The 25,580-nt window shown below is 40.6% G+C and overlaps 1 protein-coding gene across 2 annotated transcripts in view; it reads left to right on the top strand.

Moving 5' to 3' along the window:
* The first annotated feature begins 70 nt into the window (after window positions 1-70).
* Window positions 71-25,580, top strand: part of Atf6 (bZIP_ATF6 domain-containing protein ATf6) — a 94,396-nt gene continuing 68,886 nt past the window's right edge. The window contains exon 1 of one of the 2 annotated variants that reach the window (XM_067119382.1): window positions 71-593. In XM_067119382.1, the coding sequence (XP_066975483.1) occupies window positions 479-593 (115 nt within the window). In that variant the 5' untranslated portion in view covers window positions 71-478. The remainder of the gene's footprint in view (window positions 594-25,580) is intronic. The other variant, XM_067119385.1, reaches the window with a different exon arrangement.

Below are 25,580 nucleotides of genomic sequence, written 5' to 3'. Positions count from 1 at the left end.
TTCCAACCTACCCTCTCTCAGAATGCAAAAGAAAGTATAAAAGGAGTCATTTCAGCTATCTCGGAAGTAGGCTATCTAAATCATTTAACTGTTTCAACACCCACTACTATATCAATGCTTTAATTTGCAGTGTTTTATTGCCGACAGACCGAATTTTATGAAATCACACTTCAAGATATTAAGACATTTACCTTATTTTTCTGGGATGGGAATAAAAAGACATAGGACGAATGCGGTGAGTGGCAATCAACTTAGGATTAAATACAGCATGAAAACGCTACAATTTGCTGACAAGAGTGACGTCACGAGAAAGCCCTCTCCTCGTTCCTCCCCTTTGCAAAGGTTTGGTCTTCCCCATGTAGATGGCGACACTGTTCCCAGTTTGACAGTTGTAGTGTAGAAACGTCGGGTGCAAGACGTACTCTACAGAGATTGTGCCTTTTTGTTTCGTAATTGTCATCTTTGACAATAAATCAAAATGTACGTGAAAAGCGAACCTGACTGTGACTTTGATATGACTATGGAGATAATGACAGATGTTGAAACGAGTCTGTTACAAGAAGAATTGTTCGGAAATCATTATATTCCCTGTGGTAAGTACTCGTGTTTGTTTACTGTTCGTTCTTCGGTATTGCATGAAATGACTATTTTTAGTGTCGTGTTGTGACACGCATTGCATTCGAGAGTTATCCACGTCATTCATTAGATTTTGTTGTGATGGAGGGTTGCGCCTCTCAATGTTTCGAGTATGCGGGAGTATCCGGTCGATGCGTGGAAGTCTGCTGTGTGGCGTGGACTGTGGAAGCCTGTGGTACGTGTCGAAGGAGGGGCCCGCTGGCCGGTTAAGGAATTTGTTTCTGGATAAGAGTTCTTGTACAGAACTTTCACAGCCATTTTCCTGATGTGAATTGTAATTGTGTTGTAGTTGATACATGTAGTTAGGAATTGTATTTACACGATTACTGAATGAGTAAAGTAATATTAGAAATTCCGTCTTGTCAACTGTGCATGTGTTGTGGATACAACATTTCTGTCAAGCCCAGAATTGAAACCCCGATAAAATGTACCGGCAGACTGGGAGAGTTTTTTTCCTTATTTTATTTGTGCTGGACAGTCGTTATTTACGTAAAAATTTTTGCAGTTGTATCATGACAGTATGAAACCAGATATAGTGTACTGGCAGATCTTCAAATTTAGCATACGATGTTAGTACTGATGCTGTAAGAGTAATATTACGCTGACTAGCATTTGTTGCATTGTACTCTTGAAGAAGAAGACTTGAAAAATGTATTCAGCCATTATCTCTAAACGGTTATTGTTTTGACACACCGATGGTGCATGCCCTTAAAATAGTTGCATATTTAAAATGTTGACACAACTTTATATACAACGACATCCTGTATTTTGTAAAGGGAAAAGTCTCCACAAACCCATTCATTAGCAATGAGGCCTGTGTTGGTACATTCGAAAAGGGATGGGCAAAACTAGCTGTTGTGCATTTTAGGAAACTCTGATTAGGGCTTAAACCCAAGCTCGTGTTTTAAAGATTAAACACGGAGATCTAAAATTAGAAGATGGATATTAGGGTTCATGTTATTATTTGGAAAGACACATACTCTCTTTTTTCCTGGATTTTAATAAACTTTTTAATGTCGGTTTTTTTTTTTGCGAGACTTCGTCTTTAGGAAAAAAATGTCAGTTTATTTAATCTTTGGTCTCATGATGCTTAGTGAGTATCATACATTTAGATAAACTTTAAATATTATGGTACCATTGGTGGTCACCCATGCCAAGGCCATGTCAACCAGTATGGACCTTATTGCAAATAAGCTATATATATTTATATTTGTACTGTAATTAGCGAAAAGAATAGTTCAGCTTGCGACGAAGAGCTGTTATATAGAAAATGCGCAGAGCTTGACCGTTTACTTGGTCCTAAGATGCGTCTTATAACCATTTACGTCGTCATGAGAGATTCATTTGAGAATATCCTGAGACGACGAGTTTTTGATGTGGTATGGTAGGCTTATGCAATTGGTGTCGTAACTTTTCCTTTTTTTCCTTTTTACGACAGTACGTATCCGTCAAACGATATTCATAAAAGAAAATAAATGAAGAAATAAATCGAGAGAATTTGTGAAATGTATGAAATATCTCTTGCGTTGTCTAAAGGCTCACGATAAAGTGAACCCGCGTTTACTGCTGGGTCGAGGAAGGAACGTCATTGATGGCTGAAAATCTTGCATGGGTTTGTTGACGCGGGCAGTGAAATGGGTACAGATTTATTAGTGGACTGTCACTTTCGCAGCTGGGATGTACATATATATAAAGAGAGAGAGAGAGTGTGTGTATGTGAGTTGAAAGAAGGAAAATTAAGACACGTCAAACTGTGTGCTGTACTGTCAAAATATGATTATCAGGAGTACCTCGATGAGGTAATCCTTAGTTGAACTGTACCTCAGATATTCTCACTCCATAAATGCAGCATCCCTTTAAGTTAGACCCAGGTCAACGACCCTATCCATCTCTCCCTCCCTCCCCGGCACATACCTTTAAACCACCCCTTCCTGTTTACCCCCATCCCTGTGACAATACTGCATCATCACTGGAAGACATCTTCCAGCCGTCCAGCTCCTCTAACTTTATTGCCAGCCATTCGGGAGTCTAGAGGTACGGCTCGGTTGTGTGGCTACGTCATGTTGATGAATTGAGGGAGGCAATTCATAGAAATTAATGTGGAAAGTAGTTTTGAATCTCTTTCCATAAGGTATTCACCTCTGTTTAGGCTACATGTGATGGAAATGGATAAGAAACAACATAATATACTGAGCCAATATCGTGATGTACTGTATATAACACTGATGAGCACACTAAGAATAGTTTTACTGTCAGCCTAATGGCGGAAGCGGCTCGATTGTAACATTCAGGGAACGGATTTTGCCTCAGTAATTCCGTCGGAAACATCCTTCAGTAATTTTTAGGGAAAGTTACCGTGACTACAAGAGCACTCATTGCCACTTTAGCCCATGACTGATAGGTTACCAGGGCGGCTCAAGGGAAGGCAGCAATAACGCTCCTGTTTGAAAAACTCTTGATTGCTCAGATTCAGTTGTAGCTCAACGTTTAGGACCATTTCATTTGTAAGATTTTCGCTGGCGGTCTTTGCTACTTTACATGAAAATAAGACAACCATTTAATGCAGATAATTCTTATTTATATATGTGTATGTATGGGTTATATATATATACATACTGTATATATATACATTTATGTATACAGTATATCTACAGTGTGTCGACAAGGAGAGAATTTTAGGCTCATGAAATGTTGCCTCATGATAACTGTTGAAGACGGTTGCTTTCTCATGTCAGGATCGTGCCGAGAACATCACGATTCCCATTCAGGTTCGTGGATTGTAAGTCCGTGCTAGAAGTCGGCCAGAAACATTACTTATTACCCAAACTAGACTTATGAGAACTGTTTGCCATTTTTGTCTTGGGGAAAGTCCTTGAATAAGTTAGAAAAGCAGGGTTTTTCCAGCCGTCGTAATGTGTCTTAAATGTTCTAATTCCGCTGTTGGATTATAGCTGTTTGGGAAGAATATAATTCTAACATTTAAAATTTTGTGTGTGTGTGTGTGTGTGTGTGTGTGTGTGTGTGTGTGTGTGTGTGTGTGTGTGTGTGTGTGTGTGTACTTGTAATAGCCGCAATGACAACTTCTCGTTTTCTTCATGCTTCATGGATACGCGTGTCACTCAGTGGCGTTCGTGAGGGGGCGGCTGTTTGAAATCGCCTCCCGGGCCCCAAAGTGAGGGGAGCTCCCAAAATAAGAAATTTAACCATTGCTGCTGTGACAGGGACAAGCTAAATTGCTGAAATTTGCATTTACAAGTGCCTTTAAAATGATCCTACAATTGCTCATATTCTAAAAAAAAATTCTCCCCCGAACCCCCCCCCCGCTGCTTTGGCTCGCTTTGCTCGCCTCCCACCCCATAAGAGGGGCCCCAAATAGGACTGTGCCCCCCGGGCCCCAAAATGTCTAGGAACGCCCCTGATGTCACTTAATTCTGTTACGTCGGGTGCGGATTCGAAGCTTGCCAACAGAGTTTTAATTTCTTCATTTGTTTTGTAATTCGTATCTTAGGCTTTGTAGTGACCAGTGTATCCAACATTGTGGAGGAAATGGAGAAGTTAAGAAGTCACTTTGGCTATTACAAATTAAACAAGACATTATGTAATGTCATAATTGTAAAATCATGAAGTGTCAGTGTTGTTGTTGTTGAAGTTGCATGATGATTACGTCTTCATTTGAACACTGGGTACTTAAAGCAGGTTGTGTTTGGATGCATCGCTTTCTTCTTGGTTTCTAAGAAGTGTATTCTGGGTACTATGCTTGACCTTGAGAGATAAAGAACTCACGACGAGAGATTACATTTTTTAAAGTGGGTTATTTTGAAATACACTCTCCATTCTAGTTCTTCATTGGAAGGGGTGGGTAGAGCTCTCGGCTAGCACGCTGTTGGCCCAGCGTTCGACTCTCCGACCGGCAAATGAAGAATTAGAGGAATTTATTTCTGGTGATAGAAATTCATTTCTCGTCATAGTGTGGCTCGAATTCCACAATGAGCTGTAGGTCCCGTTGCTAGGTAACCAGTTGGTTCTTAGCCACGTAAAATAAGTCTAATCCTTCGGGCCAGCCCTCTCGAGGAGAGCTGTTAATCAGCTCAGTGGTCTGGGTAAACTAAGATATACTTACTTTCTGCATGACAGCTGTAAACAGTAGCTGACAAATGAAAGTTAGCTGAGTGAAGAACAGAATAAGGGCGCAAAGGAGGGCCCCTGGAGATGGAAGAGGAAGCTGATGACAGTGGCAAATTCATTGTGTTGCTTCATTATCAGCGGCACCACTTCAGTTGGCTTGGAACTATCCTGCTCTGTGCCCAATTATTCCCTGTGATAACATTCAGACTATTAAACATTGTGACGATATGAAAACTTTCCTTTCTGTCTTGTTATCTGTTGGTTGTTAATTAGTCTAGACGCTCAATCAGCGACTAGTGACGGCTTTCAAGACAGAGAGAAAAATCCCCAAATATATATGTTATCAATCTTGGGTTTTTCATTCTCAGTTCTTTTTCCTCTTTTTGTTTTGTGCCAAATCTTGAATTAAAATGATCCCTTTGCTGGTGGAATGCAAGTCAGATAAAATTCTTTTCATTTATGTGTATTAGAAATAGGCCTATTTTGAACATGCTTCTTCCAGATAGCGAGCAGCAAAACAAGCGGACTTTATTCGAGCAGATGTTACCCTAAATAAGCAATAAAAAAAAGTCTTCTGTCAGTTATTTGGAACACTCGTACATGCACCAACTAGATTAAGAATTTAAAGATGAAAAGCAATTTCGGGTTTTCATTAGTATGCAAATCCGTGTTTAGCTTTTTAATATATGATTAATTTTGAGGTTCAAAGAACTGATAGAATTCTCTACATTTACATCGTGATATCAGAGCAGTTAATGTCTAATGTATTAATTAAAGGAGGGTAAAATTAATGCACACATACACACACACACACACACACACACACACACACATATATATATATATATATATATATATATATATATATATATATATATATATATATATATATATATATATATATATTACTAACAGGGCATCATTGAAACTGGATGGTACCTAGCGGAGATATTTATTCAATAAAAGTTACAAGCTTTCCGGGACTAACAGTCCTTATTGTCAGGTATCCGTTGAATAACCGGACACGTAGCCCAGCCGTATTTACATGTATGGGGAGTGGATTAAAGCCCTTGTTCCTGTGATTATTCTCCTTCTCCTGTGTGGCCCCGCCCATTTGGCCTTAGCCTTTCTCTGCCCGCAATTCCATGTGGATTCTTGTTTTTGCATTTCTTATCTAATGTAGGGTATACGATTTTTCTTGATAGGCCGTCTTCAGATCCCTTTCCATTGATGTCTGCCATTACATGGTTTGAGCATGTTACGAAGGCATTCTCTGCAATCAGTCTGGTCGTTTTGTTTGTGTTCCTGCACAGAAAATTCATATTTTCCTAGTCTGTTTTGTGGTCTTTTTCCCAACAGTGCTTGGCGACTGCCGACGTCTTATTAATGTGCCTTTTGTGTTTTTATATGTTGGTTTCCTCGTTCTTTGCAAGATTTGCCGCTTTCGCCGAAGTAACGCTCTTCACAGTCTAGGCACGGTACGCTGCCATGTAGGCCTATACCCCCCCCCCTTATCTCTTCCCCCTCTACCAACTTTTTGTTTCTAACTATTTTATTCCTAATGGTGTTTTTGTAACTGCTTATCAATTTGAAATTATCTAGCTTCCTGTTGATGGGTGTAATAGTGCTTTTGTCGGGGACTGTAATTATTTTCTTCCCTTTCAAATGTTCCTTTTCTATCTCTTCCCTCTCCCCAAAAGTTTTTTTTCTTGTCGTAATGAGTGCCCGTTCCCACCAATACTAAGTATCCTAATCTCCTAAAACTCTCCCTCAGATATTCCAGCTCTTCATCCAAGAATTTAGGACTGCAAATCCTAGAAGCCCTGATGGCCAAACCTGTCATTACTCCCATTTTATTTCTTCCTTATGACTGGAGAACATATGTAGGCCTATGTATGAATTGGAGTGTGCCTTCTTCCTGTTACCTTAAATTTTAAACTTTCCCTTTCCTCTTTACCAGTACGTCCAAGAAAGGGGTTTCTCCCTCCTTCTCTTCGTCTATTGTGAACTTTTTTGTTCATTCATTTTATTTATGTTCTCTAGGAACTTCTGTAGTTCTTCCCTTTCTCCCTTATAAATAACAATGATTATTTGGTGATGTTTAAGTTCCCTTTACTGAATTTACCCACCTCTTCCGTTTCAAACCATCCCATAAAAATGTTAGCCTAGATCGGCGAAAGACTCGAACCCATAGCCACACCATTTTTCATTTTTGGACGTTAATTTTGGATAATTCATCTTGAAGGTCCTATTATGTTTTAGATACCCTTCAGATACCAGACCCACCCATTTTCCCATTATGTTGGAAAGAAATTTGTCTGTGTTGAATTCGTCGATGCCACTATCAGTCTAAGCAACCACCCTTATGTATCTTTGGACTACTATAAATATATGGAAAGGGAAGAAAATAATTACAGTCCCCGACAACAACACTATTACACCCATCAACAGGAAGCTAGGTAATTTCAAAATGATTGGCAGTTGCAAAAGCACCATTAGAAATAAAATAGAAACAAAAAGTTGGTAGAGGTGGAAGAGGTAAGGAAAAAAAAAAATTAAGTATACCTTAGTTTTACCAGCGTAAAGGAAACCAGGCTTTATCTCAACATGTCTTGGAAGGGCAAGAGTAGAGCCGCAAGTTGCAGAACCCCAAGTCACTTCAGAGTCCTCTTCCGGAAAGAAGAAAGTAGAGAGAAATTCAGAGTGGAAATTTTTTTGCTCCGCTTTGAATTTACAGCAAGAATCAAGAATATTGTTAATTCCAGCACTCTCTGGCTTTTTAAAAATTGATACTTATTTCGCACACTGCAACGGCCATTTCAGTAGTTCTTGCCTTGTTTGAGATGCTTTGTACCCGGGAAGTCTTACTCGTGTCCGGAATGCCATTATGGATGACATAAAATGTTATGCGTGTGTGTTACCGCTGCTCTACAGTTTGTTTCACAAGGGAGGTTAGGATGGGGTTGTTTTGAGTTTTTTTTTTCCTGCGATGTTCCCTTATTCTCTTTATCTTCTCTTGAAGAAAGAGCTTTTTAAAATGAATTGATAGATGTTTGAAACTATTTCCATGACTCAAATACCAGGGGAATAGCCGTCAGTGCACCTCATGCATTGCACTGTAGGCATTACTTAAGGTTCTTTGCAGCGTCCCTTCGCCCCCTAGCTGCAACCCTTTCCATTTCAGCACTGAGTGAGCTCATAGGTCCCAGTACTTAGCCTTTGGCCTAAGTCCTATATTTTATTCTGTTCAAATACCAGGCTAGTCTTTCAGGATTTCATTGTTTGTGAGAGGTGAATGATATCCAGAGAATTTCGTTTTTTCCGTATTTTGAGGGTCAGGGGGCTGATCCGTGTTACTTGCATGTTTCAGACCCTAATACGCCTTTCCTGGTAGTTAACAAGATCCTCGTTGGACTAGTCGTAGAGTTGTCGGCTAGCACTCTGCTAGGCTCGAGTTCGAGTCTTCGGCCGGCCAGTGAAGAATTAGAGGAATTTATTTCTGGTGACAGAAATTAATTTCTCGGTATAATGTGTTTCGGATTCCACAGTAAGCTGTAGGTCCCGTTGCCAGGTAACCAATTGGTTCTTAGCCACGTAAAATAAGTCTGATCCTTCGGGCCAGCCTTAGGAGAGCTGTTAATCAGCTCAGTGGTCTGGTTAAACTAAGATAGGCATATACTTAACTTTTTTCTCAGGCTCTTAGTCTTACGCCATTTGCCTTCTTCTCTCTGTTGCCAAGTCTTTCTCAAAATTGCTGAGATTGCAAACGATGTGTTGCAGGATTTTTTAACTGTGATTTCCTTAGAGGCTGTGTTTGTTTTATGGACTGCATAGATCGAGCAACTTTTGGCGGGGGAAGAGTAGTACTATAGCTGTTCCAGTGCGGATTAAAGATGAAAGTTGGATGCATTGTTAACGCCTCCCACCTTTAGAACGGAAAGAAAAAAAATGTTAGGCTACAGAAACGCTGCGAACAGTCTGAAAGCTGACAGTTGGGCTTTTTAAAATTTAAGTTTACACATATATATATATATATATATATATATATATATATATATATATATATATATATATATATATATATATATATATATATATATATATATATATATATATAAAAGAGCAAACGTGTCACCGCCATCCTTCCCTTCTATGGCATTCCACTTTCTGTTTCCCGTGTATAGCATTTATTGATATCTCATTTATTGTTGCGCTTATTACATGCTCCGTGCATTGCACAGGATTGCATGCCCTTTCCACACGCAGCAGACGGGCGGCCCGGGTCTTGGAACCAGGTTCACTGAATTAGCTTGGAAATGGAGAGGCTCTGATTTGGGCTTTTTTCAAATGCCCTGTAATGGAATCCAGTAACTTCCTTAGTAACTTTTTGAAATTGAAGGAATGCGGAAGGATGATCCCTTCCTTCAGAGGTCACATTAAAGGAAGAATAGTATTCAGTTTTATCCCTGTCTGGGAATCCGCAATCCTAATGAAAATTCACTGCATCTATTCAGATGCCAATGTCAGGACATCATTAATACCACATTGATGTTAGGCAGTGGAATAACATTACGTGCCGGTCGTGACTTGAGTATTATAACGCAGTGGTTGGTATGTATGTTTGTGTGTGCGTATGATTGTTCACAAATAGTCTAAGCGATAATGGAACGATTAAATATTGTGGGGTAACGGTTGAGATGTTATGGTATTGCATGTGCATTAATTGCACGGTTGAAAAATTATCTTGGATGTTCAACAAAATGTAATCTTTTTTTCGAGCTTGTTGAAATTTGTACCTGTAACCTTAATCATTTTAAAACCGAATACAATGTTTAATTTTCAAAGAGGTAGATTAGAATGAATTACATCGTCTGATGATAGCTTCCAAAGAAGAAGCCGTGCTGTAATTTTGACACCTTTAAAGGTAACAGTTTACAGGATAAAGTCTGGGATCCGTGACGTTCTGAACCTTGTTTTGAAAATCTTGCAATCAATCGAACTGTCCTCGAAGAAACTTCGAGTTTATTTTGGTTTTTTGTCGACTGAAGGTGACGTCTGTGCAGTATGTTGTGCTTTGCATGTGTGCAATGAGCTAAACAGTGTGTGCTTCTGTGCTTGGCGACCTTGCCATGATACCAGATTAGGAAAGGATTAAGAGAACTTTGTCAAATAGTGGTTGTTTCCCAAGCGGATGTTTTGCGTTGAAGTTAAGGCGATATATATACACAGTATATATATATATATATATATATATATGTGTGTGTGTGTGTGTGTGTATGTATATATATACATATATATATATGTATATAATTTTCAATTTTAATGTATAAAGTAGCGTTGCTAATCATGGGGTTCCACTAACTTTTTTTTATATACCGTATGTTATCGGTTTGATTATCAAGTATCAACATTTCAAAGAAATGTCTTTCTTTTTCCTTATTTGCCTGTGCTGTCATAACAGTGTTGGGTATCATAATCTACGACGGTTGGTTTAACAGTGCCACCTTGTCTGAATAAAGAAAAAAAAAAGTCTGTTACACCTCCACGCTAGCTGGTGTCTGTATTGTTTTGATAAACCAGATTTACCGCCTTTAATATAACGTAAAATATTATGTCGAGAATATCTGTATCATAAACCTTTGGAACATTAGGCACGCGCTCTCCACTCCGAAGTTCAGTCACTGTATAAGACTTGCGTAGGCTATATGAGTGTGCGCCTTTGTCTTGGGCCTTTGTGAAGAAGGTCATTTACTAAACGCTCTTGTTTCGTCTGGTATGACTGGTACAGTCTTTGCTCGGAACTGGGCGCACTTTCAATTGCAGGCTGGTAAAGGTGCTTGTCGATGGTTGCTACGTTGAGATACAAACAAGATCTGTTAGGGTTTGATAGCTAAAATTCCATCATGGAAACTGCACTGTTGGTAACAGTCAGTCTCTCTCTCTCTCTCTCTCTCTCTCTCTCTCTCTCTCTCTCTCTCTCTCTCTCTCTCTCTCTCTCTTGAAGCTCTTGAGATATGAGTCGACCCCATCCCATTAACGTGAATTATTTATCAGATGCTCAGTTATCATATACCATGTTGATGTGGAAAAGCATGAACTTGCTTTCGTATCGAATGTACCGTCGTTTTGCGATGAGCTGCATGACGTACCGCACTCACGGTTCTTTGTGTACGATGAGGAAATAACCTGTACTTGAGGGAGTAAGGGCGGAGCTCAGTAGGTAGAGAAAGGAGTTTTTTTTTTTTTTTTTTTTTGCGGTGTGGGGAGACGCTGAAGCATCATTAGGGGATGATGGTGTGTTCTTTAAAGGGAAGACGCTGTGGAAAGCAGCCGCTTTTGACGTGTGGTTGCGCGGTATTGTTTTGTGCTTCTGATTGGTTCAGTATTTTGCCGTTTCTCTTCACTTCGTTTTCTCTGGGTTTCTAATTCAGGGAGCTAATTAAAAAAGTAACGCCTTCCCCCCCCCCCGTTTTAAAGCGCTTGTTTGTTGCTTGCTGAAGGAAATAATGAAAACAAAGACAAAACGTAGAAAATGATTGATTGCGGACTAATAATGACTGTCTTTCTCTGTGTGTTTACGGTTTATATAAATAACCATGAAAATTTAAGTATACATGGTAATAATGTTCCGTATAAAGATATGTGTGTATATATAATATAAGTAATTAAGAATACGTTTATGTATCAAAAATATATAAATAGCAGATGTACATAAATAATACGGTTATGTACCAAAAATATATAAATAGCAGATGTACATAAATACAGAGATTCATACTGCTATGCACATTATGTTATTTACAGATCCATCAAGTCACAATCAAGTTTGTACCAAAAATGTACGAGTGTACACCCACGGGTGTTGTTGGTTTGCGAGAGGACGCTTGATCTTACGTTTCTAAGGTGCCGTTGTTTAGTTCACTTTTGTTGTACATATTCTGCGGTTAAAAAAGCCCCCCCCCCACCGAATATATGTTATTAACAAGAGAGCAGCTCAGTCCAATGATTAGTATTGTTGAAGTTTCACGAAATTTGAACCCTTTCAGTCCAATGATTAGTATTGTTGAAGTTTCACGAAATTTGAACCTTTTCAGTCCAGTGATTAGTATTGTTGAAGTTTCACGAAATTTGAACCTTTTTGCCATGTTAATGTACAGAGAGAGAGAGAGAGAGAGAGAGAGAGAGAGAGAGAGAGAGAGAGAGAGAGAGAGAGAGAGAGAGACCTGATGGTTTGTGCTACAGTGCCCAGCCTTGTTTTCGAAGCCCTTTATGCCTATGCCTAAAGTCCCCTTTAACATAACCCCCAGACATGCCATGTTTGATACCCCCGTGCCCAGGATCCACGTCCATGCTCTTGGCATTTATCTTCTACTTTCAGTTATTGTTCAAAACAATTTCCATTAGCTATTATTATTATTATTATTATTATTATTATTATTATTATTATTATTATTATTATTCAAAACGAGTTATTGGAAATTAAAACATATATAAAAATAAAAAAAACAGGAAACTATAAACAAAACACAAAAAGCGATAAAAATCAGAAAAACTAACAAAGACTTTCTTACTAATAATTTGATGTACGACACAATATATCGGGCAGTCTAGCCCACAGAATTCTGATATATTCATCGTTTAACCTCTGAATACAGCAACGATGACATTTATACCTTGCTGAAGAATACGAAACGTCCTCTGTGAGCTGATTTTCCTCGTTCCGAATACCAAAAAAAAAAAAAAAACCGTTGAGTTAGCGTGTTATGTAATACTTAGCAAGATACTGCTGTTTGGTTGTTTATTAAGTGAGAAATGTAAGAATTATGTTGCTTCCAACACCGGATCTTTCCTTTTGACGAGATCTCCCCAGACTTTATTATATTCGTGTCGGATATTTGCCTGGTGGACTGACCAAGTTCTACAGTGAACAGGTTTAACACAGCTTGATTTCGGTTCAGCTGTTAGCTAAGGCTGTTTATAAACGTACAGAAAAAAAAAAATCAAGACTCAAACAACGTTGACGACAGATTTTAGTTGTGAAAGGTATCCGAAATGGTGGATTAGGACGACGGGAAAGGAAAATGTTCCTTTGTATCAGCAGCAACATTGACTCTCGGCTGTTCATTTGCGATGTCAACAGACCGTGTAGCGGTACGCTTCCGAGAGTTCCATTGTCCTAATCTCTCTCGTACTGTGGCAGGAAACGCCGAGCTTTATATATCCGGATACTGGGGACTTGCGTTTATTGTTTTCTCAAAACAGTTATATATTAACTCGGGATACATGTATATGTATATATATGTATATATATATATATATATATATATATATATATATAAATATATATATATATATATATATATATATATATATATATATATATATATATATATATATATATATATTATGTATATATCTATATGTGCAACAGTTACTAAATAGTCGACAGCGTAAGTTAAGGGAATCGAGGGGGTTGCACTTAAGGTGCCAAGCAACTCGATTCTGCAACACAAGTTGTTACATTTACGTTACCAGGTTACGCACTTTACTCATGACACAGGTCTCACTGAGGCAAACCGCACTCCGAGAAAAGAAAATAAAATGGTGAGAGAAAATAATAGGGTTTGTGACTGACTTTGAGAACCGTAATTCGGGCGCATTACCTACTTCAGGAGATGGGGTTTCCTCGTGTGTAAGGGCGCCGGTAATGGAGGGTGGTAATGAAGGGGGCCACCACGAAAGTAACTCTCAGGCTTCTAGACAGCCACGTTGGGAAGCAAGGGAGTACTTCGAAGGGAGCTGGAGGACTGCAAGTGTCCTGGGTAAGTGTTCCTCCAATGTCTGAGCGTTCTGAGGGTGATTAAGAGACCGCTCCATCCAGGTGGCGATGTCGTCGCGGGTACTCCATTTTCTATAGAGGGCCCGCACGTGGTGTTTGGCGGGCATGTTGCTTTGCGAGGTCACGCATGCCCAGGTGTCATGGTGACAGCCCGCTTTCTCTCGTGAGTCACTCCGCCCTGGCTAGGATTAATCTCCGTAGGACCGCGCCTGGAATTAAGGCCGCGGGCAAGTCACACATTCAAGGGAAAGGTTAAAGTTTACCCCCAATTTACCCCCAAGGGGTGGGTGCAAGAGAAATCCAAGGGGCGAATCATTTACCCACAGTTTCTTCATTTATTATGAATTCACAAGACGTTCAACATTTATTCTTATTATGGTTTTACTTGGCGGTAATTTTGACAGGCGGGTTGGCGAGGAAGAGGTTTCCCTCGTTGCAATATATGCAACACGACCGTTTTAAAATGTGCTCAGGATTTCTTGAGAGAAAGTCGAAGATTTGGAGCGTTAAAAGTTAAGTATACCTTAGTTTAACCAGACCACTGAGTTGATTAACAGCTCTCCTAGGGCTGGCCCGAAGGATTAGATTTATTTTACGTGGCTAAGAACCAATTGGTTATCTAGCAACGTCACCTACAGCTTATTGTGGAATCCGAACCACATTATACCGAGAAATGAATTTCTGTCACCAGAAATAAATTCCTCTAATTCTTCATTGGCCGCTCGGGGAAACGAACGCGGGTCCAGCAGAGTGCCAGCCGAGAACGATACCAATTGGAGCGTTAAATTTTGTCCGAGTCCTTCAGTAGACGAGGCGGAGAAGCGTCGTTGGAACCACGAATATTTGAGAGGAACTAGATCAGGCTTTTAAATTGCACGTCGTCTCCCCTACCAGTCGCCCCGTCCCCAGATCCCGGTTGAGGGGCGCTCCCACGGGCACCGTGCAACGCGATGTTCGAACAGGTCTTGAGATCTCGTTGCGTGGTGCACGAGAAGACGTGGCTGAGAATTATCGAAAGGAAATTTCATCATTTCGGAAGAGAGAGAGAGAGAGGGAGAGAGAGAGATGGGTCATGGAACTTGTTTCCACCACCCACATTCATTTTTTTTTTCTGCTTTCTCTTTGTGTCTCAACTTTTCTCTTTCCTGCGATGCTTTCATTACCTCCGGAATGTTGTGCGTTGGGCCTTTGACAATTTTGCGAAGTAGGTGCTATATGTATTGCTTTGCCGTACAATTTACGGGAAATCTCACGAGGAGAAACTTTAAATGTCAACTCGTGGATGTCTTTTGATTTTTTATGTAATCGATGAATTTTTTCATTTAACCTGGCTTCGCAGCCAGTATGGTCATCAACACTGGCGATGTGAATTTGATCAAAAGTAAAAGTCAAATCTAGATAAATTGTAAAAAAGGACATCCAATCCACGCTTCTTTTATAAATATTTTCAATTCGCTCATTCCAATGATTTCTCTTAAATGTTTTCACTGCTGACATTTAAATTGATGTAATTTGGGTGAGAATATTTTAGGAATATAAGGTAGCGACGTCCATGCGCTTACCTGTAAGTTCCTAAAACCGGTTGGATGGATTCCTGTCAGGGGTAATATTCAGGTACGCTGGTCCTCTCTCTCTCTCTCTCTCTCTCTCTCTCTCTCTCTCTCTCTCTCTCTCTCTCTCTCTCTCTGTGCAAGTCATAAAAATGTAAGCCTGGAGAGAGAGAGAGAGAGAGAGAGAGAGAGAGAGAGAGAGAGAGAGAGGAGTGTGTATGTGTTTGTGTTTAGGCCACGTTAGCCTATGCCGAAGGAAGCCTGCTACATGCCACATTTCCGGTGCGTTGTACCGACACTGCTCTGCATACGGCAGATGACCGCAGCGTGGGGGCTACTCACAGGAAAGTCTGTCGCCCTGACGAATATCATTCATTTCCTGATATTCTCGGAATCGGTTGCAGCGTCTACGGGTCCCTTCGACAGGTATTTCAGGTGGCGTAGTATCAGAGATGGCATATGCCTCTCTAACGCAAACAACGTGTAAAAAATTACGTCTCTATATATCCATGGATTGTTCATCATACTGTAGTTAGACAGACAGTTGAATGCCTAACACTTGATCGCAAACGTTTGTATAAATGATTTATGAACCTTATTTCGTTTTTGTGTACACACATTAATGGTAATAGTTTGTGTAGGTACGCGTGTCAACAAGCTTACCGTACGGTGTGCTTGTTCGAAAACTCACGAACATTGCGGCTGTGTCTTGATGAGAACACACTGTAATTATGAACGCATGACGGCGAACCATCGGTTGTGTACGGCAGCGCCGATGGATCTTGAGACATCCACCTTTTCTTTATTCGTCTCTCGTCTTGTTGCTGATATTTCAGCCCGACTTGCATCAGCGGTCATTCACCCGTATCCTCCTCTGTTTGACCTTGGAGGAATCGATAACGGCGGTCGGCAGGGAACGCCTCGCCCGTTAGGATAATTTTTAGTACCGAGGTGGGTCCCCTTAGCGCCCCCCAAGAGGGAGGTTCAGGACGCTCGTCAAATACTCCTGCGTGGATGATCGGTGTTATTAGATCCACGGATCCGTTCATTCTTACTTGATGAGTCAAGAAAGAGAGGCGATCATTTTGAAGTCCCAAAGCATTAGAATTGATGAGAAATATGTTCAAATACCCAGTTAATCATAAGTTTTGAGAAACTTGTCAAAATGTGCAAGTAATGAGGCGCAGTGAGAATGTTATAAAAAAAAATTTGCCATCAATTAAGAGTAACGAGAAACTTGTCAGAATGTCTGAGCACTTAGGAGCACTGAGCCTTGTCAAAATGTCAAGGTAAAAGTCAGTAATGAAAAGTCGTCCAAGTGCCCCAGGGCCAGTGGAAGGAGTAGGTTAGATGCGAAACTCCTTATGGTTGTCCCCCTGTGCTACGTGCGGTAAGGGTAAGGGTCAACTGGATCGAGTCCAGCGATTGACAGCTTTGAGGTTTGTGTCCGACGAACAGATCATCTTTCAGTAGGGTTTCTCCAAAGCTCTGGTTTTTTCATGTGCTCCTCTTTAGAGGGGTCTCGTCTCACTTAGAAGCTCTTTTAGCCACACAGACAGACACACGCATAAGTGTATGTAAATACTTCCCAACATACGCCTCATATATTAGATAGATGGTGAACATAGAGTACATTTTTTCAATGGGGTCTTCAGTTTTGTCATTTATGTCGTTTCTTTTTGGGTAAAAGGGCAGGGTGCCGTTATCGATATCAAACTTTAATTACATGGTAATAGATTTTGTAAACAATGGTATCGCATGTACTGTATTTGTATTGTTGCTTAGTGATATTCTCAAAAGCACGCGTTCCTTCGTGCTGTCTTTATTGAAGTTACGCTGAAGAAATATTCTGATCATTTACATGCATGTCATGCACAGCGTATGAGGTTGTGTAGATTGCATGAAAATACTGGTCATGGCACTGTTAAAATTGAACAGAATGTGTGATATTGGCTGATCATGGCCGGTTAAAGGTGTGCAGATTTCCTGGAAGAATTCCTTCTTTCAACGTGTGCTCAAGGTACAGCGCAGTGCTCGCACGCATCGACACCACAGGCGGTTTCTCTCTCAAGACTCACGCTTTTGCTCAGAGTGGGGTCAGCTTTCTCGCTTTCCAGTGGGACGTCCTGGGGCACTCTGCACTCAGAATCCACTCAAGAACAGTACTGTGTCGGCTGCTTGTTATCGCGTGGTTTATGAAGGATAGGGTGTAGTGAAGGGCATCACGAATCATGTTAGACTCAAGGCCCTGAGATAAGGGACCTTGGTTAGACTCGATACCCATAGAGTAAAGATAGTTGGAAATATAAGAGAGGGTCGAAACCACAAGTCCCGATTAAAGGGGTGTTGTATACCATCCCAAACCTCCGACCAAAGTATCTTCCTTTTGGATGCTAATAAAGAAGAGATCCTTCCCTTATATTTGCATCCGGTGGCTCGGACTGCACGACCTCAAGTCTAAACTATGAGTTCGTTACCCGTGGATAATAGATCTTACGTGATATATATATATATATATATATATATATATATATATATATATATATATATATATATATATATATACTATATATATATATACATATAATCTCATACATATATAGCCTGCGTTGTACGTTAGATTAAAGGCGACGACTAAAGAAAATATTTACTTTACCTCAAACGGACTTTTTTTCCCAGACCGCTTTTTGTACTCAATCCCTCGTCCTCTCAGGAAATCAATCGCGCAGAGAGAGAGAGAGAGAGAGAGAGAGAGAGAGAGAGAGAGAGAGAGAGAGAGAGAGAGAGAAGGGTTCAGATGCACGAGGTGTTTGGAACAGAAAGTTTCCATTTCGTGGTGTTTTTAGTTGAGAGAGAGAGAGAGAGGGGTGGGGGGTTAGGTAAAAGGTTCGGTGATTGTATTAGAACGTAAACACCATTTCTGCTGTGAATGTGCAGTATTTTAGCTAAGACGTTTCACCAATATGTTGCAGTTTGTGCCACGTCCTTCTCCGAAAGCCCGTTTAACCACTGATTAATATGTTCTTTTAATTATCTTTGGAAGACCTCATGTTGGAATGGATTCGTAGGTCCTAGCGCGTGGCCTTTGGTCTAGGTTTTGTATTCCAGTAATGGAGTGGACATATGAACATAAACAGCTGACAACGTTACCGTGTTGTTACTCCGTATGCAAGCGGACAACTACCCTAATTATCCGTCACTATCAGGAGCACTGACGCCGAAGAAAGACCGCATAGCACTGCTAAAACCGAAGAAATATGAGAAAGATCAGACAGAAATTGAGACCGGGGTCATTGCAACCGCAACGATAGAAGCAATAGCTTTCTTCCGCTGCCACACTTCAGTTGAAATATAGGACTGCATGAGCTTTGGAAATACTTTTTCGTTTTGAACGTTGCCAGCGACACCGTCTCCTTGAAAAAGAACGCTTGTGCCAGGTGTTTGAAAGCTGCGGACCGTGTTATTAGCGGTTGCTCGCAGCTGGAAGGAACACGGCTCATGAGACAAAACTTGAATTGACATTCATTCTGCACGGCTAGTAGGTATGAATAAAACCCTTCAAGTTTTTTCTTCATTGACTTAGGACCCATGAAAATCGCTTCTGTACACTCGAGTGGCTTCTCAAGTCTATGACAGCGAGCATAATTTGCTTGTCCAGTATCTTTGGTGCGTAATAACTCGCGTGCTCTTTGAACGCATGCCGGGTGTGGACTGGGATTGGGACCGAATGCCACGGCCTCCATCTATCCACGTAATTAGTTAGCTCATGTCTCGGTGTAACGTGTATTTATGTTGCAGCATTGCCTTATAAATCGGGACCTGAATGAAAGCTTTTAATAAAACCTATTAGTTTAAATTTACAGTGCACCTTTGAAGTAATTGGCACAAATTTTCACATTCTTATTTGAAATAACCACGGGATTTAAAAAAAAAAACTAATTTCATAATGCTGATCTTCTTATGCCTCACTGCTGACCGTAATCATGAGTTGCTTGCTGTGATTTCTCGAAAGTTGAGGCTAGAAGAAAATAAACCAAGGACTTAATTCTTTGTGCGTTTCGATTTGGACTACAAGCCGTGGTCCTTGTTGTGAAATGCTTTCGTGTATTTTCAACTTTGTTATAATTTAGTTTTCATTATCACATTGTCTTTAGTTTCTCGCGTTCACTGAGGTGTTTTGTCTTTTTTTTTTTTTGCAAACGCTTCTTGGAAGTAGTAAAAAAATATAAGCCTAAATTAGAAATTGTGAGTGATTTGGTGAGAAACTAATAGATGGGAGCTGGTGTGAAATAGATGCTGTAGAAATCCCAAGTTCCCCCGAAATCCCCTTATGATGATGATTGGCAGGTAAGAATGAGGCATGGGCGTGGATTAGCCGTAACGTTCCACCTGGCAGAATGTCTTCTGGTGATCAGTGTGTATGAGATGCCGCGTGGTTTCGAATTAAGCCAGGTTCAAAGATAACTGCTTGATTGCTACACGGGGCATCCATCTTGTGGGCTACCAGACTCAGGATGACAGGTTTCCAATTTGTGTTGAATAGTTAAAAGTGACGACACCGAAAGGGGTAAAGTTACTTGACAAAGTGGTTTCGAAGAAGAATGCTTATTGATCGGGAGAAAGAGAAAGTCACCCAACCTGGCAGGTATATTTAAAGGAACTGTAGTAAAATGAAAAAACGTCAGCAAAGCGAAATGAGAAAGGGCTTATGTTTATACCTGTAAATGTTCTCACGTTTGAGGCGTTTGTGTTGTTATGCGTTGGCCATTATCTAAATTGCAATGCTTATATGCTTGCCTTGCTGACTGAGGTTCCTGCCTGTGATTGAGGTGGAGGGCAAATCAGTTTTCGACTTCATTCAGGAAGAACGTTCAGGTCGTCTTTTGTTTGATTTAACTTTACCTCCTGAATTGAATATTTAATATTTGACTTTTACAAAGTTACAGATATTCTTAAAAGGAACACAGAGCGTCATCCTAGACTTGTGGTAGACCTAACACAAAGTCTAGGGTGACGCCAGTTAATTTGACCCAACCAACTAATCAATCAGCCATAACAGGGAAAGAATTCACTTGGGAGTGAGGCTTAGCATTCACAGAAATATTAGAGTCGAAGTGGTAATACCATAAGTTAAGTAGGGAAATGCACAACCTAAGCAAATTTCAAGAACTAAAGTGCACTCACATACAGAGAAGGTATTACTCTCGGGTCTCAGGAAAATGTTAAGAGGAAATATAAAACGACAGCTGGGCTTGGAAAGAGTTAGGCATTAAGAGCGTGGAATTGCTGACTCACGGAAAGGCCGGTGGAACTTGAATCTTTGTGAAGTGTAATATCTGTCCCTGCAAACACTGCATCTGGGGACTCTACATCCATCATTTTGTGTTTACATCCATCATTTTGTGTGTGTATAATAAAATAATATAAGTTTTTAAGTTGTCTACTAAACAGTCCGACGAACAAGCATGGAAGAAGTTTACCGTAACGGTGAGATTATTTGACATCTGACTGAATTGTAACAGGTAATTAAATGAGAAGGCTTGAATTCCTCTTTATTGGTTCACTGACTTCTGAACGCGTTAACGTTACCACAAGACGGGGGAGATCCTTTTTCTTCTTGGTCTTCACCTTAAACACATTTTCGAGGGAGATCTTTGGCAGTCCGAAATGAAGGATATCAATGCTCTTCATGTACCTTGTAGAAAAAAAAGTTTACGTCGTCTTTGTGATTATTCCTCTAATATATATGTTCTAAACTAGGCGAAAGGAACTTACCACAAGGGATGACGCTGAGCTGACCAAAAGTGCATGGTCTAGTAGAACTTCCATCTGGCTAGTACAGTTGGTAATGTGCTGGCTTTGTAATCTCGGGAGTTGGGGTTACCCGGCTGACGTCCGCCCGAGAGGCAACAGCCTCTGTGTGAGGACTGAAACCAACAACCTTAACTTTAACATGAGAAGAAAAGGTAATGAGCTGAGGTCCTTACTAGAAAGGGAATTTGAGATAAACTCTTAGGATAACTAAAATCACATATATTTAAAATAACATAATCAGGTGATGGGGAATAATTAAGACAGGTCAATGGGATCCTGCCAGAACAACACAAATTTAGGATGAAAAGATGATAACTGAGGTGTTGGGATTTCATTTCAAGGGCACCGACGATTAGATTGCAGTGGTTTGGGCACGGCAGTCAAGCACAATCGAAGCAAAGGATCCACAGCGAGAAAACTCCATCTGCAATGGAGAATGTGTGCGATTACTTGGTGAAATTAGCGCAAACAAGGGTGCGAGGGTGTGCTGATGGTGCCAAGATTCCTCGATTGTAAACACTGGTGAAAATCACTTACGAACACAGATTAATAACAAGTCAGGTCTATAGGAGAATTGCATTTGGAAATGGAAAATGAGTGACTGGTAAAGCCACAGATTCCTGGCACTTTACCATATCCCAGAGAGATTAGTCCTCACAGATGTACCACTGAATTTGGGGTGGGGTTGGAATTGGGGAAATTGGCACAGGAGAGATACTGGACTGAGTATGCAGCCACGTTGGGGAATAGGCTCTAAAGGAGCGGAGGCCAAAGGGGACAGTGTGTGTCGGAGCTGCATGCGGGTGTGTCTCTGCCGAGCGCTAGTCTAGTGGGACGGCCTCTTTTATGCCTTCTGCTGGATTAAGTTTCCCATTCTTCCAGGTGTCCCATTTTCTATGGCTCTTTGGCATGCTACCTTTGACCTCATGGGTCGCTCTGTGGACCATGTGGTAAGGGCTTTGACCTTGTATGTTGTTTGCGTCATGCTGTCCGTCCGACTTTCACTTTTACTACCGGATGAGTGGGGATAGCTCCAAGTGCAGCTTAGTAACCTGAAAAAAGGATTTAGCACAGTCACAAGTTCCGGGAAAGGGGATAAAGGGCCGCCAAGGGAATAATAACTAGAATTTTAGAGAAGAAGCAATTTCTCCATGACTGACTGTTAGTGTCAGTAGGGAGATAAAATGATTTTACTTTACTTTAAGTTCTTTGAAAACAAGGTTCTCGAAAGGCCAGTTGACTTGGGAAGGGTATCTCCCATTACAATATATATATATATATATATATATATATATATATATATATATATATATACTATTTCTTTTTACTTTCTTCCTTTAGCTTTCACTTTTTCAAGTTTTCTTGAAGCAGTCCTGTGTTGAACAGTACTTTTTATTTGTAAGCGCGAAGCAAAGACTGGTGGTAATTATGTAATAGTAACACCCATTCCTTTTACAGTTGTACCGGACATGTTTATATTTTATAGGTCTTAGTAACGGAAGAGCACCTAAATTTTATGTCAACAAACACTGAACGTAAGGGGACTGACTTTTTCTAGCTGTAGGGATGACCTTGGACCACGAGCCACTGGTTGGTATTCTATGGTTTGCGAGGAAAGTATAACGACCCCTGACGCTCTTAGGGTAAACATCACCGCCCCTTTGATATGCTGCCCATGTGCCGAATGACTCGTGGATCGTTAAGTTAAGTATACCTTAGTTTTACCAGACCACTGAGCTAATTAACAGCTCTCCTAGGGCTGGTACTGTAGGTGTGATAGTGCTTCTTCTCAGCGCGTAAAAGCATTTACCAGTGAGGAGGCGTCGGTAGAACACGCTGTTGTTGTTATTGATAAAATATTGCAAGAATTAGAAAAGACGTTCTCACAAGCACCCAGTGCATATTTATCGCTAGTTTCCTCTGCAGTATCATTTTCCCTTATGCATTTGTTGAATACTTCACTGGCCTTTTCTTTCATGACTCTTGTTCGATGCAGAACGTAACGTGCTCGACGACTTTGGTTTTGAAATGCTCCGTTGGAAATTTTCTGTTGTGCTATAATTCGGCCTCGTGCAGGTATACCCGAATTACTGTTATTTCCCATTTGTGGCCATATATATATATATATATATATATATATATATATATATATATATATATATATATATATATATATATATATATATATATATATTATATATATATATATATTAAATAATTATACAGGTAGCGTATTGTCCTAGTAGCGAAGGGTCCTAGTAACGAACTGTCCAGCAGCAAATGTCCAGTAACGAAATGTCCCGGTACGAACGGTCCAGTAGCGAAATGTCCTAGCACGTAATGTATGTAAATATTATATTTTTTTTTTATCCCCTCTTAATTCTTAGTGCACTAGGCATTTGTCAGCGCTGACCGTCTGTCCATTTTCACGTACCATTGCTTTTCGCGTGCTGCCACCGTCAGCGGTCGCTCTTGAACGATTGTGTAGGTGAACTTTTTTGGGACGGGAGTGTTTCCATTCGCCTTGATATTAAATTGCGGACTTTTGTATTTTGTGAGGGATTTTCAAACACTGCAGTGGTCTCTAACTCAACTGTAAGGTTTTATTTCGAAGATTTTAAAGGTAAAAAGTTGGCGCGGCATTGTACGTTTAATAGAGATTTGATAAACTTGCGCGAACGCGGCATATTTTGTTTCCAGAGCAGCTTCTTAAAGGGCGTTCGAACGCGACTTCTAGCAGGCGGCATAAGAAGGGGGTAATGGCCTCAACAGACGTCTCCTCCCCACCCCTACCCCCACCCCCTTCATGACGGCGGCATCCTCCCGTTCCCTCATCTCCACCCATTTACTCACCTTTCTGCGATCGTCATTCATTTTGGCTGTTTATGCCTCTTTCTCTCATTCCTTTCTGATTGGAAAAGAGGGAAAATGACTTCATTTTTTTCTCCAGGGTCGGTTAAAGGTCCGGTCAGAATGGCGAGACGCAAGGTATACTGTACCTCTCCGTGAGAATGTCATCTCTTCATTGATTTTAGTTGTTCTTTTAAACTATAATCTTTTTCATTTTGAATACGAAAAAGGTAATTTTCGCAGCCTCTTGCAGGTTGAGTTAAGACGTTCTAATGCAAGTTGCGTCGGTAAAATAACGTAACATGATGAAATGAACTTTGTACCCAGGCACTACGCAGTTATGCCCAGAACGTCATACGCACACTTCGGTGTTTGGCAGTCTCCCACGACCACGCGTTTGCGAGCGTCCACTGTCAGAATTCATCGGCCACTTTCCCCCACTTCTCGTTCGACAGCCCGTTGTACGGGGAAGCCGATTTCCCGCGACAGTTTCCTGCATTTTCATTGTATAACATCATGCGTTACTTTTGGAAGAATAATTCACAAAGTATGTATGGACAGAATGGAAGTTTCCATAAAATACATGTGGTTTAATTCCAGATCACTTTAAAAGACCAGTCTGAAAATTGAAATTTTACTTATATATACACACACACACACACTGTACAGTATACTGCATATATATTAGAGAGTCAGAAGCATAGGCTATATCCGAGGCTGTTACGCGTGGCGTTGCGGCTGCAGGTTACATATATAAATCAGTCAGTAAAAGTTGAAGACTCAATGGGAACCTCTGATGGCATCCTTGTGGTGTGAAGACGCAGGCATTGCCTCCCCCAGAGAGCGCGCGCGTACCGGCGAAGGCGAAAGAAGCAACAGCCTCCCGAAGCCCAAGTCCGGTTTGTGGTGGCTCTTCCACCTCGGTGTGTGCCTACATCCGTCGGTACGTATCGTCAAGTTTCTGGAATGCTAGATTCATTAAGCAATCGCTCATTGAAGTGAAGGAGAAGAAGAAGAGGAAGTAGAGGGTTGCGGTCATTGTACTTCTTTGGGAGTGGAGGTTAGTTGTTTCGTAAGCAGTGCGTCACCGTGTTTAATTTATTTATGAATTGATTGGTAATTATTTTTATTTACACATTTCCTGATATATATGTTTTTAGTCTGTAAAGAGTTGTGGTCATTTCGTATTTTTTCATATTTTTATTCCCTTGCTAATCTTTTTATAGTTGTGTAAAGTCTATTTATTTATTTAGTACATTATTTAATTTGGTGAGTTTACACTTCTAGTCCAGCACCTTACAAAACAACCGGTTTAGGTTGAGTCGAGTTGAAGGTCACCAGCTTCTAGTCTAAAGGAATTTGGCAAGATTGCCAAGTATCAGTCGCTTATGATGCTGTGTATTCGCTAATCTTCACTTATTGGATCCTTGCTGTTCTGGAAATGGAGTCACGTACCATTGCAATATCGGAGGTCAGTATTCTACATCACATAAATTGCTTCTGCCCGACTGTGGTTACCAAATGACCGAGAAAGAGTATGTGAGAGGGCTGGTTCCATAGACTGAGTGGGCAGAGAATTCGAGAGGGTTTTGGGAAGAATATTCTGAAGGTATGATTTCCAGAGACTACATGAAAGCGAGTGTTTGAGAATATGGCTCTGCACAGAAATTTGTATATTTCCTAACATACAAACCCACAATATCATATGATTCAAGTTACCCTCCGTGTTCCACCCTCTTTGCCCGATCTCTCTCTCTCTCTCTCTC

This window comes from Macrobrachium rosenbergii, chromosome 17 (assembly GCF_040412425.1).
Source record: "Macrobrachium rosenbergii isolate ZJJX-2024 chromosome 17, ASM4041242v1, whole genome shotgun sequence".
NCBI classification, from domain to species: domain Eukaryota; kingdom Metazoa; phylum Arthropoda; class Malacostraca; order Decapoda; family Palaemonidae; genus Macrobrachium; species Macrobrachium rosenbergii.
The sequence above is the reverse complement of the archived record's forward strand: the minus strand, read 5'-3'. Positions and strand labels throughout refer to the sequence as shown.